This window comes from Phoca vitulina, unplaced genomic scaffold, assembly GCF_004348235.1.
Source record: "Phoca vitulina isolate PV1807 unplaced genomic scaffold, GSC_HSeal_1.0 scaffold66, whole genome shotgun sequence".
In the NCBI taxonomy this organism is placed as follows: domain Eukaryota; kingdom Metazoa; phylum Chordata; class Mammalia; order Carnivora; family Phocidae; genus Phoca; species Phoca vitulina.
In genome coordinates, this window is record NW_022589769.1 from 5044642 (window position 1) to 5061142 (window position 16501).

At 54.0% G+C, this 16501-nt stretch overlaps 1 protein-coding gene across 1 annotated transcript in view; it reads left to right on the forward strand.

Annotated features, from left to right (window-relative positions):
* SNX29 (sorting nexin 29) overlaps positions 1-13918 on the forward strand; it is a 510558-nt gene extending 496640 nt beyond the window's left edge. The window contains exon 21 of the mRNA XM_032392169.1: positions 8882-13918. Coding sequence (XP_032248060.1) covers positions 8882-9011 — 130 coding nt within the window. The 3' untranslated portion in view covers positions 9012-13918. The remainder of the gene's footprint in view (positions 1-8881) is intronic.
* Positions 13919-16501: the final 2583 nt, after the last annotated feature.

Here is a 16501-nt window from a genome sequence, read left to right on the forward strand (position 1 = left end):
ATGACACAGTGCACATGCCATACAGTTCGCCCACGGAGAGCGCGCCCAGATCAGTAGCTTTGAGTCCAGAGATACATACAGCCACCACCTCGCTTTAGATTTTCATCACGACAGAAAGGACCCCCGTGTTTCCCCTGCCCCAAGCAACCACACACTTCCCATTTCTCCAGATGACCCTATTCCGGAGTTTGCCACGAACGGAATCACGGAGTATGCGGACCCGTGAGCCTGGCATGTTTCAGCCAGCACAGGGCTTGCAGGGCTTACCCGCGCCAGGGCATGGCGGAGGGGGGGGGGCGCTGGCAACATCTCCCCCTCTCTGAGGGCTTCCGGCTGGCCTGGGAGTGAAATCTGCGTATGCCCAAGGAACGGGGCAGAGCACAGAGTCACAGGTGCTCCGTGACACGGGAGTGATAAGGAAGACAAGACCCCCCAACTGCCAAGACCTACCTGCTTCTACGTAAGGGGGAACCAAAGGCAAGTGTGGAAAAGTGAAGTTATGGGGGGCGGGGGGGCGCTAGGAAGAGGAGAATTATTTTCACAAGATCTGATTGTACAGAACGCTCTTGGCCCCCACTTCCCCTCAAGAAGACTTACTTTACTTCCGACGTAGAAAGGACCGCTTTCCCGTGGAAGTTTTAGATGGTCTACTTTTAAGGGAAGGGAGAGTCCTCTCCTTGCATTTGCTGCTTCTGACCTGCCTTGACCCCCTTGTAGTCCGCGGACTGTGATGTGGCGCAGGGGTGCGTGCTGCCCCCCACCCCGGGACTCGTCCCAGAGCCTCAGCACGCCCACAGCCGAGTCCCCCTCCTCCACTGTACGGACAGAGCACCTCGTCTACTCTCCTGATGGACACGGGCGGTGTCCATGCTTTTGGGCCATTAGAACTAATGCTGCTTTCAGCATCCAAGTTCCTGTGTGGGACGCATTTTCGTTTCTCCCAGCTGTGTATCTAGAGCTGTCGGGTGTTACGGCAACTGTTTAATCATTGGAGGAGCTGCCTGCCTTTCAAACCCGTGCACCATTCCCACCGGCAGGGTGGTGCGGTTCTGCTCTCTGCACATCATCCCCAACATTTGCTCTGCTGGACAGTGGCCATCCCAGGGGGTGCGAAGAGAGCCTTCACTGTGGCTTCGATGTGCGCTTCCCGATGGCTGATGATGTTGAGCGTCTTTTCACCGCTGATTGGTCGTTTGTATATTGTCCTCAGAGAAAGGTCTGTTCAGATGCTTGGCTCATTTAATTCAGTTGTCTTTTTACTATGATCCATCTTACAGGGGAGGACTGGGAGGCCCCAGCGCATCAGTGACCTGTCCAGGTACCCCGGCTGGTAAATGATAGAATCTAAGATTTCTGTCCCCAGAACCCCTGCTCTTTCTACCCAGATAAGGGGACAAGGTCACAGTCTCCTACGAAACTCAGAACAGAGATGCCCCTTCATGCTGAAGTAGACCTAAAAAGACTGCCTTTCTCAGCCAGGCTTAGTGAGATGGAGGTATAAGTTGTATGTGGTAAAACTTGCCCTTTCTCTTATATGGTTCTAGGAGTTTTGACAAAAGCATGGAATTCAAGAACTACCACCATCATCAAGATACAGAATAGCAGCCCCTTCACCCCCCAGCATCCCCTAGAGCATGCTGTAGTCAACCCCTGGCACCCTGAGATCTGTCCCTATAGTTTTGCCTTTTCCAAAATGTCCTATGAATGAAATCAGGATATAGCTTTTGAGCCTGGCTGCCCTTTTTTTTGGGGGGGGGGTTTAATTTAAGGATACCTGGGTGGCTCAGTTAAGCGTCTGCAGACCTTCGGCTCAGGTCATGATCCCAGGGTCCTGGGATCGAGCCCCACATCGGGCTGCCTGCTCAGCGGGGAGCCTGCTTCTCCCTCTGCTTCTGCCCACCAGTCCCCCTGCTTGTGCGCACTCTGTCTCTGACAAAACCTTAAAAAAAAACATTTGAGAGAGTGCGAGCGAGCAGGAGTTGGGGGTAGGGGAGGGCAGAGGGAGAAGCAGACTCCCCACTGAGCAGGGAGCCCGATGCCGGGCTCCATCCCAGGACCCGTGCCGCAGGCAGCTGCTCAGCCCACGGGGCCACCCAGGTGCCCTAGCCCGGCTCCTTTCACGTAGTATAATGCCTTTCAGATTTATCTGACGTGCCAAGAACATGCATTTTGAAGAAGACCACCTTCACGTAGTATGTGGGGGTGGCCAACGAACCTCTGGTAACACGGGGAAACTTTTAAAGAATGTTTTAAGATGCCTTGAATCCATTTTTATGGGTATTTTCTCATCAGCCAAAGTAACCTATAAATAGAGGTAAAGAAAAATCTTGAGTTTTATAGGGGAGCTATGCGGATAGGAGGAAATGGGGAAGGTATAAATGGTGATGAAGATGGAATCTGGGAAACATGACAGCTCTGGGCATGGCGACTCTGGGCCTCAGTGACCGTTCCTGCCTATGATAACAATGCTGGGACTCCCAGAATCCTACCCCGAAGGTGGCCTCCCCCTTCCCCACTGAGCCTGGGTCCGAGAGGAGCTGCACGGTCCCTGAGTCTGGAGCCTGAGTCCTGGCTGGGGGCTGCAGCCTGTGTTGGAGCGAAGAAAATCTCATCCTCAGCACGTTCCTCTTCAGGGCTATTCATGTTGATGAGAGCACCGAGAGGGAAGTTGGATCATGTTCACGTGTTCTGTCCTTAGTAGAGGTTATCAGTTGGTGTACGTTATCCATCAATGGAGTAGATCCAGTACAGCCTAGTGACGGGGACAGCACTGCCGCAGCCCAGAAGAGGTGGTTTCATTGCCAAGTCTTCACTCACCCCCGGGTCTATCCCTGCAGAAAGCAGGTTAGTACAACTCCAGGACCGCATGGATCTAGATCACCTTGTAGCCTTCCTTTGCCGCACACATCCACGTGCCACCCTGCGTCTATGGACAGCTTGGGGCCTGCAGCCCATCCTCTTCCTGGAGCCCCTCACTGTTCTTCTTGCCCGAAAGCCCCTCCCTTCCTCCTGTCTCCCATGGGGCCTCACTCCTGCCCCAGGGCTTGCCTCAGGCCCTGCCCCCAGGACCCTCCCCAGCTTCCCTCCCCCCAGGCATGGTGGACGGCTTTTCTTTGGTTACTTACTACACCCCCACTGCCCCAGTCTGAGCAACCTCAGGGTCGAAACCAAGTCTTGTCTTCACTGCCCCGGAAGCCCACAAGGGTCTGGCCCTGGCTGAGAGAGACCATGATGATCTCTCAGAGGTTTGGTCTTCCCTCTACAGTGGCCGCAGTCTTTGGCCCTGGTTCCCTGACCTCTGAAGGCTGGGCCGGCAGTTCAAGTAGCGTGTGCATGTCCTTGCCCCCTACCTGTCCTCGGGGCGCCTGCCGGCACACGAGACCGCCCTCCGCTGGGTCGAGACTGCCCTCCGCTGGGTCGAGACTAGGCAGCTTACGGTCTGCCACTCAACACACGGGTCTTTTCCAAAAACAGAAGGAGGGTCACTGCAGAGGAGGGTCCCTCCCCCCTCCGCCAGGTTGGACAGAGGGAGGGAGTGGAGGATGGCAGGGGTTGAAGTTACTATAGTTTGGTCTTTTTGCAAAATCTTTGTAAAAGCCTCTACCCAGTTCCTTGCTGCCAAAGTGCCGAAGCTTTTGGTTGCCGGACTTCACCCATGCTCTTGCACTCTTAGCTCCATTGTCTGGGGCCCTGAGCGCGCCACCTCCACCTCAAAGGGCAGCAGACTCAATCAATAGGTGTTGAATGGTTCACGCACGGTAGGAAAGACCCGTAGCATCCCCATTTCACAGATCAGAAAACTGAGTCAGGGGAAGGTAACATACCTTCCTCTAGGGTTCTCTAGTGTCTAACAGAATGAACCCTGGTTTTCGGACTCCAAAAATGAAGTCCTGTCCAGTGCTTCACATGGTTTATGGAGGAAATCCCTGCTTAGGGTGGAGGCGGGGCCTTTCTCGTCTGGGGAAGGGGGCAGATCGGCCCCGACCTCAGGACGGAGGCGGGAGGATCAAGAAGGTAGGTCCACCTTGCTCTTTAGTCCCCCTCCCGCGAGCCCCCGGGCCCCCACTTTATCAGACAACACAGCCATGCCGGAGCAGTGACGGCTGGCTTCTCGGGGGCCCGCCCTCTATCGCCGGGGCCAGGGAGCAAACGGTCGCCGGCTCACCAGGACAGAGAGAACTGCCTTCTGAGGACACAGAGCTGGGACTGCAACAGAGGCAGTGGCTACAGTAGGGGCTCGAGGGAGCCTCAGTTAAGGAAAATCTCCCTGATGTCAGGCTGGCCTTGCGAACACCTGTCCCCGCCTCCCTGGAACGGCCTGTGCCCAGCCCCGGGGTGCCAGTGACCTCTGCCCGCTCAGAGCAGGCTCAGCCCCTGCTCCCAGCTCGCCACCCGCTCTGTCCTCCCAGTGACACGTACCCACAGGCTCACGCCTTCTGCTACGATTCACTTGCCAGTATTAGACACACAAAAAACCATACGGTGTGAGAACATGACATCTACCCGCTACCTTCTGGGCGGGTATTACGTTCTCGGTGACGACAGGGACAGTGTTGTACAGCAGGGCTCTAGAAAGGATTTCAGAGTAACTGAAGCTTTGTGCTGCTTGATTCGTAACTCCCCACTCTAATGACCAGAGTTCCACTCTGGATTCTAGGAGTTGGACTATTTTAGACACCACATGCAGGTGGAATCCCACAGACTTACAGCTTCTGCGGACTGAGCTCACTTAGCATAATCTCCTCCAGGTTCATCCATGGGGTTGCTTAGCTCAGAATTTCCTGGAAGGCTGAATAAGATTCCATTATAGGTACACACCACATTGTCTGTATCCATCCGTCTGTCCCCGGACTCTTAGCTGGTTTCCGTGGCCTCACTGTTGTGAATAATGCTGCAGTGAACATGGGGGTGCAGATACCTTTTCAGGATCCTGATTTCCATTCTTTGGGGGGAATGCCCAGAGCTGGGATTGCTGGATCATACAGTAGTTCTCTTTGTCATCGTTTGCGGAAGCTCCACGTGGTTTCCCTTAGCAGCTGTACCATCTTGCATCCCCACCGACGGTGTACAAGGCTTCCAAGCTCCAACTTCCTTCCCAAAACGTGGTGGCTTTATGAGAATCACCATCCTGACAGGTATGAGGTGAGAGCTCCCTGTGGTTTGGATGTGCAGTTCCCCAATTAAAGAGCCATCTAAGGACTGGAGTAGGCATTTCTCCAGAGACGACACGCAAATGGCCAATGGGTACAGGAAACTGTTGGATAGTTCTTGACCTAAAAAACCCATAGAGTTCCTTGGGGTGGGGCCTTACACAGGCCCAGGGCTGGCAGCTCTTTGTCCGGCTGCCTTTAACCTCCACCCAGTCATTACTATGGCTCCCTGCTCCCCCTGACCCTCTCCCTATGCCACCAGCTCAACTCCAGGGGCCTCCGTGCTGCCCCCACTGCTCTGGGTTTACGGGAGTTACTGCAACAGCTTCTGCCCATCTCCCCCAGCACGGCGGCCAGGCTCACTGTCGCTGCTTGCTGGGGCCTTGAGGATGGAGCTCTCCCTACCCCGTACCAGCTACTTTCATGGTCAGGCCCCCAGCCCCAGCAGTGACACTCAAGAGTCCCCAAGCATCAGCTCAGTGACATCGCGGTCCACCCGTGTGGCCAATCCTGCCTTCCGGGAAGGTGAAGCAGCCGGCGAGGTCGGCCAGCACAGGGCCCTTGCCACGGTGAACCACACAACTCTGTCCTGCTCATCCTTCTCCGCTCTTCCTCCTCCAGGAAGCCCTGTAACCACCGTGATGAGCACGTCTCGCGCCCTGCTCGGAACACCCTGTGTTTACCCCGTCAGGGCAACTACCAAGCTCCTCTCTAACAGTCTGTCCCGGGGTCTGTGCTGCCCATCCCCAGTGAGGCTGTGGGCCCCCGTCTGCCCAGCACGGTATCAGACAACAGAGCTCACGTAGTCTGAGGGGCTGACTCTCCCTTGAACTCTCAAAACAGCCCCATCTTCCTTCTGTCTTGGAAGCCAGGGCTCAAGGAGAACCAGGCACTTGCCTGAAGAAAGGCAGCCAGCGGGTGGCCTTACGTGGGGTTCAGGCCCCTTTCCTCCCCGCAGCGTGCTGAGGGCCGCGCACTCGGCCTTTCCCTGCGCCCGATGAGCAAGGCGCCCAGCCCCTGGGTGGCAGGACTGGGCTCTGGCTCAGGGCGAGGCCGCCTCCACCTCCACAGCTGCCACCTGTGGAAAAACAAACTGTCCCGACTGGCTTGTAACTCTCCCTCCCGGGGCCTGACAGGCTCTGGCGGGACCCACGCCCACCTGGCACGTCATGCCCAGTGAGGGCGACAGCCTCCGAGTTGGGGTCACTCTGGATCCTGACTAGTGAAGGGAGGGGGTGCTTTCCAGTGACATTTATATCCAAGACCTCCTGCATAGTGTGAGGGTGAGGCCTTCCAGCATCTTCTGCCCATCCTGTAAGGGGCCTTCAGGGTAAAGAGGCTTTTGGTACCTTGGGTAGTTTCGAGAGAAGAAACAGTAGCCTACGGCCAGGTGTCCTTCTGAAGGAGGACCATGCGGCTAAGCACCTGGACGGACGGTGGGAACGAGGAGCAGCTCCCACTTGCTCTCGGCTGGACGGTACCGCTCGCTTCTCCGGGAACAGGACGCGAAGCACAGCCGGACTTCGGGAGGAGGAGATCGTCACTAGAGGAGTTTCTCATTTTGTTAGTGAGATGCTGTCTTGAACTCAGCACAAGGGGCATCTCGCTGAGCACGATGGCCGGCCGTGTCCCTGCAAAGGCGGAAAGATCCGACCCCTGTCAGCAGAACCACTGCTGAGATGCGAGAAGGAAGTGGGCTGTCCCACGGGGACCCCGGGAGGCAGGGGCAATTTCTTTTTTAATGTGGCTCATTCCCTAACTCGTCTAGAGGGGCTTGGACGATTCTGGATCTGCCACTTACTCCCTAGGTGGCCGGGGTACTGCTGAGCCTCAGTGCTCATCGACAGAGGGGCTGTCTTTGCTGGCACAGTCTGGGGGCCGCACGTTTGGAAGGTCAGTGGCGCAGGGACACTCGAGACGCGAGAATGAGGTTCACCTCAGCTTGGTGTTTTAGACACGTTTTGTCCCAGTGAGATATTGTTTGTAGAAGTTACCATTTCTTACTCGCATTTTCTGCCAGCTCTAGAGCCCATTGTTGTTCAAATACCAAATCTTGTTGATTCCACTGTTCCAATCTCTGTGCCGCACAGAATAATGCTAAGAATGTCCATGCCCCAGTCCCCGGACCCTCTGTGTCCCCTGACCTGGCGCAGGGGGTGTGGCCGGTGTGGTTAAGGATCTCGAAAAAGGCAGATGGCCCAGGTGGGCCCCGTGTGATCACGAAGGTCCTGGTACGAGGGAGAGGAATGCAGGTGGCCAGAAACGGGGAAAAGCAGGGAAACATTCTCCCCTGGAGCCTCCAGAAGGAACCAGGTCTGCCAACATTCTGACTTTAGCTCCATAAGACCCATTTTGGACTTAAGGTCCCCCACAACTGCAAGACGGTACGTTTGGCATTCAGGCCACTAAGTGTGGGGTCATTGGTTACAAGAACTGTAGGAAATAAGGCAGAGTTCACCAACTGTGCGTTCACAGCCCAGACCCCTCCAGGCCCTTCTCCCCAGGGCAGGCAGGGGTCACTTTAGATGGCAGCTGGACCATGGATGACTACCGGCCCCCCCACCCCCAGCCAGGACCACCTGACAGGCCTCCCTCCTGTCCTCCTGCACCGAGGGCCTCCTGACCTGACCCACCAGCACTCTTGGGCACCTTCTGCCCAGGGACGCTCTGGCTGCCTTCATCACGTGTCCCACCGGTAACCTCATCTCCCCGGTGGCCGGCGAGTCTCCACCAGGCCTGGGAGAAGCGGTTTTGCTCGTGGCTGTATCTGCAGGGGCTCCAACAGGGCTTGGCCCACATGGGTGCTCAAGAATGGCATGGAAGGAAGGGACAAACTGCCTTCTCCCGCAGGTTTTCCCGAACGCCTGGCAGGGGCCCACACCCTATTTTATCTCGGGTTCTCCTCGTCCGTCCTCCCTGGGCGCTCAGTGCCCCCTCCAGCGCGGCCCGTAGCGCTCCCACTGTCCCGGGGCGCAGGCCATTTAAAACCCAGGTGGGTCATCCCCTCCGTTGGACTGCTGAGTGGTTGTGCTATTTTTGACTCTTTTGCATGGGAACGTCCTTCTAATTAGACGGTGGCCTACATCCTGGTTATTCTTTTAGGATGAATTCCACAAGAAGGCCCCCCCCTTTTTGCTACACCTCTTTTTTTTTTTTTTACAGTTTTTTTTATTGTTATGTTAATCCCCATACATTACATCATTAGTTTTAGATATAGTGTTCCATGATTCATTGTTTGTGCATAACACCCAGTGCTCCATGCAGAACGTGCCCTCCTCAATACCCATCACCAGGCTAACCCATCCTCCCAACCCCCTCCCCTCTAGAACCCTCAGTTTGTTTTTCAGAGTCCATCGTCTCTCATGGTTCTTCTCCCCCTCCGATTTCCCCCCCTTCATTATTCCCCTCCTGCTACATTCTTCTTCTTCTTTTTTCTTTCTTAACATATATTGCATTATTTGTTTCAGAGGTACAGATCTGAGATTCAACAGTCTTGCACAATTCACTTTGCTACACCTCTTTTGACCTTAAATGCAATGTTCTCCAAAGCGTTTTCTTTGATCCTCCAGCAAGGGCACGGATCAGTGACAATGGGGAAGAAAGCCCTGGCCCCCCTTGCGCTCGCCTGTCGGAGCTGGGGAGCATCTGTCCCCTCTGAGACCACTCCTGCCCTTCTCACACCCTGCTGGATGCCCTGACTTAATCGGATTCTTCCCTGCTCTATCCTACAGTGACGTCACCCCTCCTGGAGAACCGCTGACCAAGAACACCCGGCCCAAAGTGGCTTCCCGCTTCCCCAAGCTGTCCCGAGGTCACCCCAGAGAGACCCGCAACGTGGAGCCCCAGAGCGGCGACCTCTGACCTCCACCGAATCCCAGACTTGGGCCCTATGTGCTGCACCAGCTGCCTCCACCCAGCCACTCCGCATCTGACCTGGCCCCAGCAGCCGGCCCCTTCCACCCTGGAGTGAGCCCCCCGTCACCTGGTGAAGCCCCGAGAGCACACCTTCCCCCCCAGTCCCATGACACTGATTAAACTGGGCAGTCTCAGAGGGCAAGGCGGCTGCTCGCCGGACACACGGGCGCCCTCCCAGGGCCTGCCCGTTCCTCTCCCTCCAGCCCAGGGGCCGGCAGGAGGGTGGGCACCAGGGGGAGCGCAGAGCCCCGTGGTGGAGATGCACAACTCTGAGGTGGGTCAGAGACCACCTCTTGACTCTTTTCCACATGGGAATTAGAATGACTGTTACCCTGGGTTTTTTTTTTTTTTCTTTTTTCATAACTGCCTGCTGTAACCTATGGCCACGTGGGGTTGGGGGGGGAGGTCATGTTCTTTCCCCTTTTACTCTCTACCAGGGGTCCTAAAACCCTCTGGTTGTAGAATCCGTGGCCAGCGGTAGCTCACGTGGCCTCCTCGAGGAAGACATGCTAGTGGCCTCCTTGTGAAGGAGCTACTAAGGACCCTAAACTGGGGTGCATAGAGCACTTCCCCTAACCTTCTGAGGTTGGCTTCTGGAAGTACTAGCCCCTGCAGGAAACCAGAGGCCGCCTGGGCCCACATGCACCTTGTGAGGCTTGGTGGGCCCTGGGCTGTCCAGAATTCTGGGGCCTTGACCTTACAAGCCAAGAGGCCTCAAGGTCGTGAGAGAGACTCTGTTCTGGGAACTACAATGGAGGAGGCCACAGGCCCTCAGGCTTGCAGACCACACTCCGGAGCCCTGCAGAACTCCGAACTTGGGGCTCCCTGGGAACTCGGACAGTGTGTACTCGCACCAGATCATGGTCATTCCCTAAAGACATGTTCACGCTGTACCCTCTGCCCCCCACCGTGCTCTCAGTGTGTGTCCCTCTGCCCCCCCCACCCCAATCTCCGAGCAGGCCCCATTGGCAGGCGGGAACCAGGTGAAGATGAGCTGCCCCAGGCCTGCCTCCCCAGGGCGGGTTCCTGCTCCCCCTCAGTCTGGGAAGCAGGGTTGGCAGCAGATACGGAGTGGAGCCTCCCGCAGCCTGTTTGGGCACCGGGCCTAAGACATGTCTGAGTGTGAGTCTGACCTCACCTTCTCCAAAATCCCCACCAGGAACCTCCTTTGACATTCTGCAGAGGTTAAGAAAAAAAAAAAAAGTGCCCAGAACTACGATGGACAGATGCTAAGCCTTGAGAAACAATTACAAACTCCGCCTGTATTTACAAAAGAAGAAACTCTATTTTTTAAAGCTTAATTATTCATGGAAAACTTGCCCTGCTTTCCTGAAACACAGATGGAAAAGCTTGTTCCTGGGACCACACACAGCCCGTCCAGGCTGCTGACTACATGCACCCTCTTTTCGTGATGGAGCAGAAACCCTAGAACCATTGTCAGCATACGGACCACCTCCCCTCATTTCAGCTCAGATCCGCGTGTGACATACACATGACAGCCACTCCTCAAAGCCTTAACTCTGGAGTCACAGCACATTAGGCGGTGGTTACTTCCACCGCTGCTCCAGATCCCCGCCCTGCTCCCCGGCGTGCTGGGATGCAGAGAAGCAGTGGGCCTCCAGTTCCTAGAGAAAGAACCACAGACCCAGGCCCAGCCAGGTGCAGACTGAGACCCGATGCACAAAATGCCACCTTCTCCCCATGTCCATGTCGTCTGCTGCCCTTTGGTTGAATCCAAATCAGAGGGCTGGCTGGCCCTTGCCCTGCACGACACCCGCTCGGCCTCGTGACCCATCAAAGATAAACACAGTGCAATGGAAAAGAACCAGTAGAAGTTGCTCCTATCTCCTAGATCCAGTAAGATCCTTTGACGCCTCCAAAGTTGGCACCCGAGGAAGGCGGCGGGGCCCACCTGGGAGAGGGCATTCTCTCCCATGATGGTCACCTTTAGCACCACTACCCAGGTACACCCAAGGGCTCTGGTTACAAAGGGATCACCCCGTTGAGTCGTTGAGACAGGAACAGAGAGGGAGGGCGAGGGGCGGGGGTCTGTGGACAGGAGGTAGTTACGCGCTGGGCTCTGCTCCACAGCTGGGTACCTCCCGAGTTCTTGGCTGACCACTCCAAGTTGTCAGCATTGGCGGGGTGTGGCTTGTGCCTTTAAAAACGACAAGCAATCAAAGCTGTTGACACTCGTCGGACTGATAGCTGCAGCTCATGCCAAGAGCCAACCGGCACGGGAGCCTAATAACACATCGCGTCTGCGGGCCCCGAGTCAGGAAGTGGGAACGGAGAGCTGCCAGCCAGCCCTGTTGATCAGAAACCACCATGCTTGCTTCCCCGCACCCCGAACCAGGGTCTCTGTGGCCGGGCTGCACCAAGTGTTCTCTTGCTCTCTCGGCTCCACATGGGAAAGTTCACCCGCCTGAGGCGCAGGCTTCTAGGCCTCGATGCCCCCCCCCACATGCTCACCTTCACCGGGGGAACCGGCCTGCCCCCCCACTTGGAGGCCAGGCCTTGTCCCCGCAGACACCCGCCCCACCAGTCTCCTCCAGAAGCCTTCATGCCTCAGCCTGGCACCTTTGGATGCACCAGAGCTCGTTCCCAGGGAGGCGCCTCACTCCCGAGGGGCCGTCTTGCCTGGGTGCAGAACTGAGGGCAAAGGACAGGCTCCATTTTCAGCCTAGAGTGACCCTGCCAGGGCCCCACCTGCCCAGGAACATCAGACCGGCGTGGAGGCATCCCAGAAGGGGCACACCACCTGTCCAATGTCAACCCCAAAGGCAATAATTGTCTTGACCTTTCTCTCCTCTGTGGTTGGCGCGGGACCGTGCCCCACACGCTGGGCTCTGTCCCCAGCCCGGGCCGCGGCAGAGGGTGCTTCCGGCAGGCAGGCATCTGCTCAGGAGCAAGGTCTTGTACAACCATCATTTTTCTAAATATTTTGCATTGTTTCATTAAAGCTAACATTCAATATTTGCTGTTGGGTTTGGCTTCTGTGCTCATTTCGCACCATTGTAGCACTGTATATTTTATCTAACGTTTCTGTGCCAAAAAGTTCAGTTTCCTGTTTCTGTAACACGTGGTTTTGATTAGGTTTCTAAAATAAAACCAGCTACTGGATCAGTTGGGGGGGGGGAACATGGGCGTGCTCACAGCCGACTGGCTCTGGGCTCAGCCTGCCGCTGCCCAGATGCACCTGCTCAGCTCAACCCCGTGTGTCTCACCTTCCCCTCAGCCACGAACCACTGTGGTGTACGGACCTGCGGTTGACAGCTCTCCGGGAGGGCAAGGAGCCTCTCCTGTGTGTCTAAATCCTCACAACCACGGTGAATGGGCTTTACTTAACCTACCCAATCCATTTCTTTACCGGAAAATACAAAATCTGATTTCTCTAAAGGGCAGTTGAGCTTATAGCATTGAGGAGCACCCCACCACAGAACATGCTGAATGCACTACTGTTCTGAGGTCCAGGGGTTCAGTTCTTAGGGCACATGCATACCTCTCCATCATGACTGGAAAACCACTAGCTGACATGCCCAGGTAGCACCCTTCTCCTCAGAGCCTGATCGGGTCCCCTTCCTGCTTTCCTGACCTGCATACGGAGAGCCCACTCGTTCACCTTGAAAGACTCTTTCTACCCTCAGTAGAAACTATGTAGGGAAGGCCCTTGCAAAAATTGGGACTGAGGCCACAGAAGGATACAGAACAGCAGACCACACACTTGTACCCAGAGTCGCTGAAAGGAGCCTGGAGAACACGCATTTCCCGGAGTGAGGGGCTGGTGGAGCTCACTAGGATGTTTTCTTATCTAGCATCCAGCCTGGAAAGAATGCCTTTGCCTCCGCAGCCTTAGCTTCACCATTGCTGGCATCATCATTTGGTAGAACTCTTTGCTAACCTTAGCAGATATGGACTTCCTGGAGGAGGGAGACCAGTGAATGCAGGAGCCCTCTGGTGTCCCAGCGGGGAGGCCATCCTCCCTGGAAGAGTCCCCCTTGGCTGACCGGGTCCCTGTGAGCCCTCTGCCAGGGAGGGGGGGGACATGGCAACACATGGAGAGTCTAGTCCACCGTCTGGACGTACGTGGGGCCTAGCAGTCCGCAGATTTGCTCCGAAACGTGTAGTATTATGTTAACTGCCCTCTTATGTTAAGGTTTACACAATAGAATTTTTAAACAAATGTGTTTAATTTTCTAAAATCTCTTGTATCAAAATTTTCTTTTGGAATAAGCTGTGGTAATTTTGTTACAATCTGGTTGAGATACACCTCTTTACAATGACAATAAAAACGGTCACGTTTTATAAATTAGATAGTCCACTGATGGTCTGTTTCTGTGCATTCTTTTTTAGCAATTAGGGATGAGTGCAACTTTCAATACACACATTGTAAAAATTTCCAGAAAGCTCATCCACCATTTCATGGGAGATCCTAGAAAACAGCATTGGCTTAGACCAACCTCAGTTTGATTGGAGCTGAAAGGAACAGAAATCCCACTGTGAGCTGTGCGCCCTGTAGAACTTGGAGATGCACATTCAAAATACCGTACAGAAAAAAACCCTTGTTACAGGTTCCTACTCATCCAGATAGTGGGCACCTACTGTATACCAGGCATCTTGCCTGGAGTGGGCATAGGGCACCCCGGCCGTCTTGCACTTAAGTTCCAGGTGAGACGGGTGGACAACAGAGATTTGTGAAGTCAGCCACCGCCGTAATTACGGCCTGCGTTAGGTGCCACGAAGGAATAGGCCGGGCTTGGGGAGCCTAGAATGGGGCCAGGACCTGGTTTGAACCACAGAGGCCAGGGTGTCTCCCCTGTGGCCATGCCGACACTGGGCAGTGGGTACGTGGTGCTGGGGGGGGGGGCACTCGTAGGATGTTTACAGTGTCCCTGGTCCCGACCCACGGGATGCCTGTAGCACCGTGCAGCTGTGACCATCAGAAAGGTCTCCAGACTTGGCCACGTACCTCCTGAGTGACAGTCCCTGGTTGAGAACCATGGGGTGAGGCCAAGGGGTGCTTTCAGCAGAAGTGGCATTTAAGCTTTAGCTGGAGGATGAGAAGAAAACGCCACACTGTCCTTCCCTGCCCCTCCCAAGTGACATTGCCTTGAAAACCCACACCACACAGCCAGGGACTTTGCCTATGTGACCTACTTAAGGGAACGGAGAAAAGGAATCTTGGGTTAAGGAGAGCCCAGGTGTGAGGTCATTCTGTGAAACTCCTACCATCGGCTCTGGGGGGGGATCTGACCAGGGCTCCAAGGAGGGTGCCCTCCAGACTGATGACATGGGAGGAGGACAAACGCTGGTCGTTAAGGACGTGTGTGTGGACAGCACTCGACCCACACGCTGTGGCCTCCAGCGTTCTCAACCCTGTGCTCCCACCCTCCACCCCTCACTCCCACCCCGTGAAGCATGCACCTTCCTGTGTATTTGAACAGATAAGAAAACTAAGCTCGGGCTGCGTGTTGGTCCCGGCTCCCCCAGCCCAAGGTGAGGAGAAACTGGGGGGACTGTCCACATCAAGCCCACAGCCGGGATTGTCTTGGCCATGCTCCAGAATGTCCCAGCCGCCCATGCCTCATGTCCATGTGTGTACTGAACACACCCTGACACGTGCAACCTCTCCTCGGGGAGGGCTCAGCTTCTTGGCCACCTCCAAGCACAGCTCACCCCCCAACAGTATTCCCTCGAGCTGTCCCAAGTGGAGGCTCATTCTCAGTTTCCCTATTTCAAACCACTTTGTCTCCTCAAAAGCATCAATCCCTGTGGCCCTCGGGCCTGCTACCGGTAACAGCCTCTACACGGAAGCTGGCCACCTCTCTGACCTCCGTGTGGCTTCTCCTCACTCCCTGGGCATTTACATCCCAGCTGATGCCCCGCATCTCACTCCTCAGCTTCTCCCTCCCTGAAGGCTTTTCCTCTTGGCCACTTGCTCCTCTTCCAGACCCACGCAGCAGCCCTGACCCGGCCACCTCTGGAGTCTTGACTTTAGGTTCTCTACTCTTACGTCCTGCTGGTGCATTACTCCCATGTCCCCACCACAACAATTCTTCAAATACTTTAAGACCTGCAACCTGTCATTTTTTAAAACCCCGTCCTCCTCACTTTCTTGCCAAGCCCCCTCCTTCCTAGCATTGGTTTCATGGGCACAGCAATCATCCCTCCCTTCCAGATTTCCATTCTCTTGCCCATCTTTCTACTTGCTTGGCAAAAACACACCCCTAGTCAAGCCCAACCAACAAGCCAGTATTACTGTAACTTTGCTTTGTGACTCCACACTTTGTTTTCCATTAATTTGAGACTAATGCATTTCAAAGAATTATTAGTTTATGTTTGGGGGCACACAATGCATAAAGATGTAATTTTGTAACATCAGCAACTGAAAGGGGTAGGGACAGAGCTGTAGCATTTTGTAGGTTACTGAAGGGGAGCTGGATAAAAACACATTCAAGTGCTCTAAGTTTAGGATGTTCAGTGTAACCCCCACAGTAACAACAAAGAAGATCACTATATACACAAAAAGAAATGACAAAGGAATTACAACATTTCACTACAAAAAAAAAATGAACACAAAAGACAAGGAAAGCAAGAAATGGGAAACAGAAGCTGTTAAGGCATACTGAAAACAAATAGCAAAATGACACAAGTCCCTCCTTATCAGTAATTACTTTAAATGTAAATGGATTAAACTCTCCAGTCAGGACAGAGATTGGCAGAATGGATAAAAACACATGATCCAACTATATGCTGTCTACGGGAACTCACTTTAGATCCAAAGACAAAAACAGTGAAAGCATGGGAAGAGATACTCCACGTCAATAGTAACCAAAAGAGAGGAGCAGCTATACTAATATAAGACTAGATGTTAAATTAAAAAAAAAAAAAAAAAAGGTTGCATGAGACAGTTACATAATACAAGGCTCGAGACAGCAAGAAGTTATAAATAAATGCACACTTAATGATGGATCACCGAATTCTAGGAAGTAAAAACTAAGAATTAAGGGAGAAAAAGACAATTCTACAGTTATAGCTGGAAACCTCCATGCACCTTCCTGGTAATGTATAGAGCCACCACACAGAAGCAAAGAGGATGTAAACACAATAAACCCAACACATGCACAGAACACTCTACCCAGGGACCATGTACACACAATTCTCAAGTGCACAAAGGACATTTTCCAGGACACACTATATGTTAGGCCACAAAACCAGTCTCATTTAAGAATACTGGTATCATACAAAATACTTCTCCAACCACAGAAGGATGAAGTTGGAAATCATTAACAGAAGGAAAACTGAAAAATTCCCCTATTTGTGGGAATTAAGACACTCAAACAACCAATGGATCAAAGAAGAAATCCCAAGGGATATTAGAAAATATTTCAAGATGAATGAAAATGAAAATACAAAATACTGAAACTTACAGGATC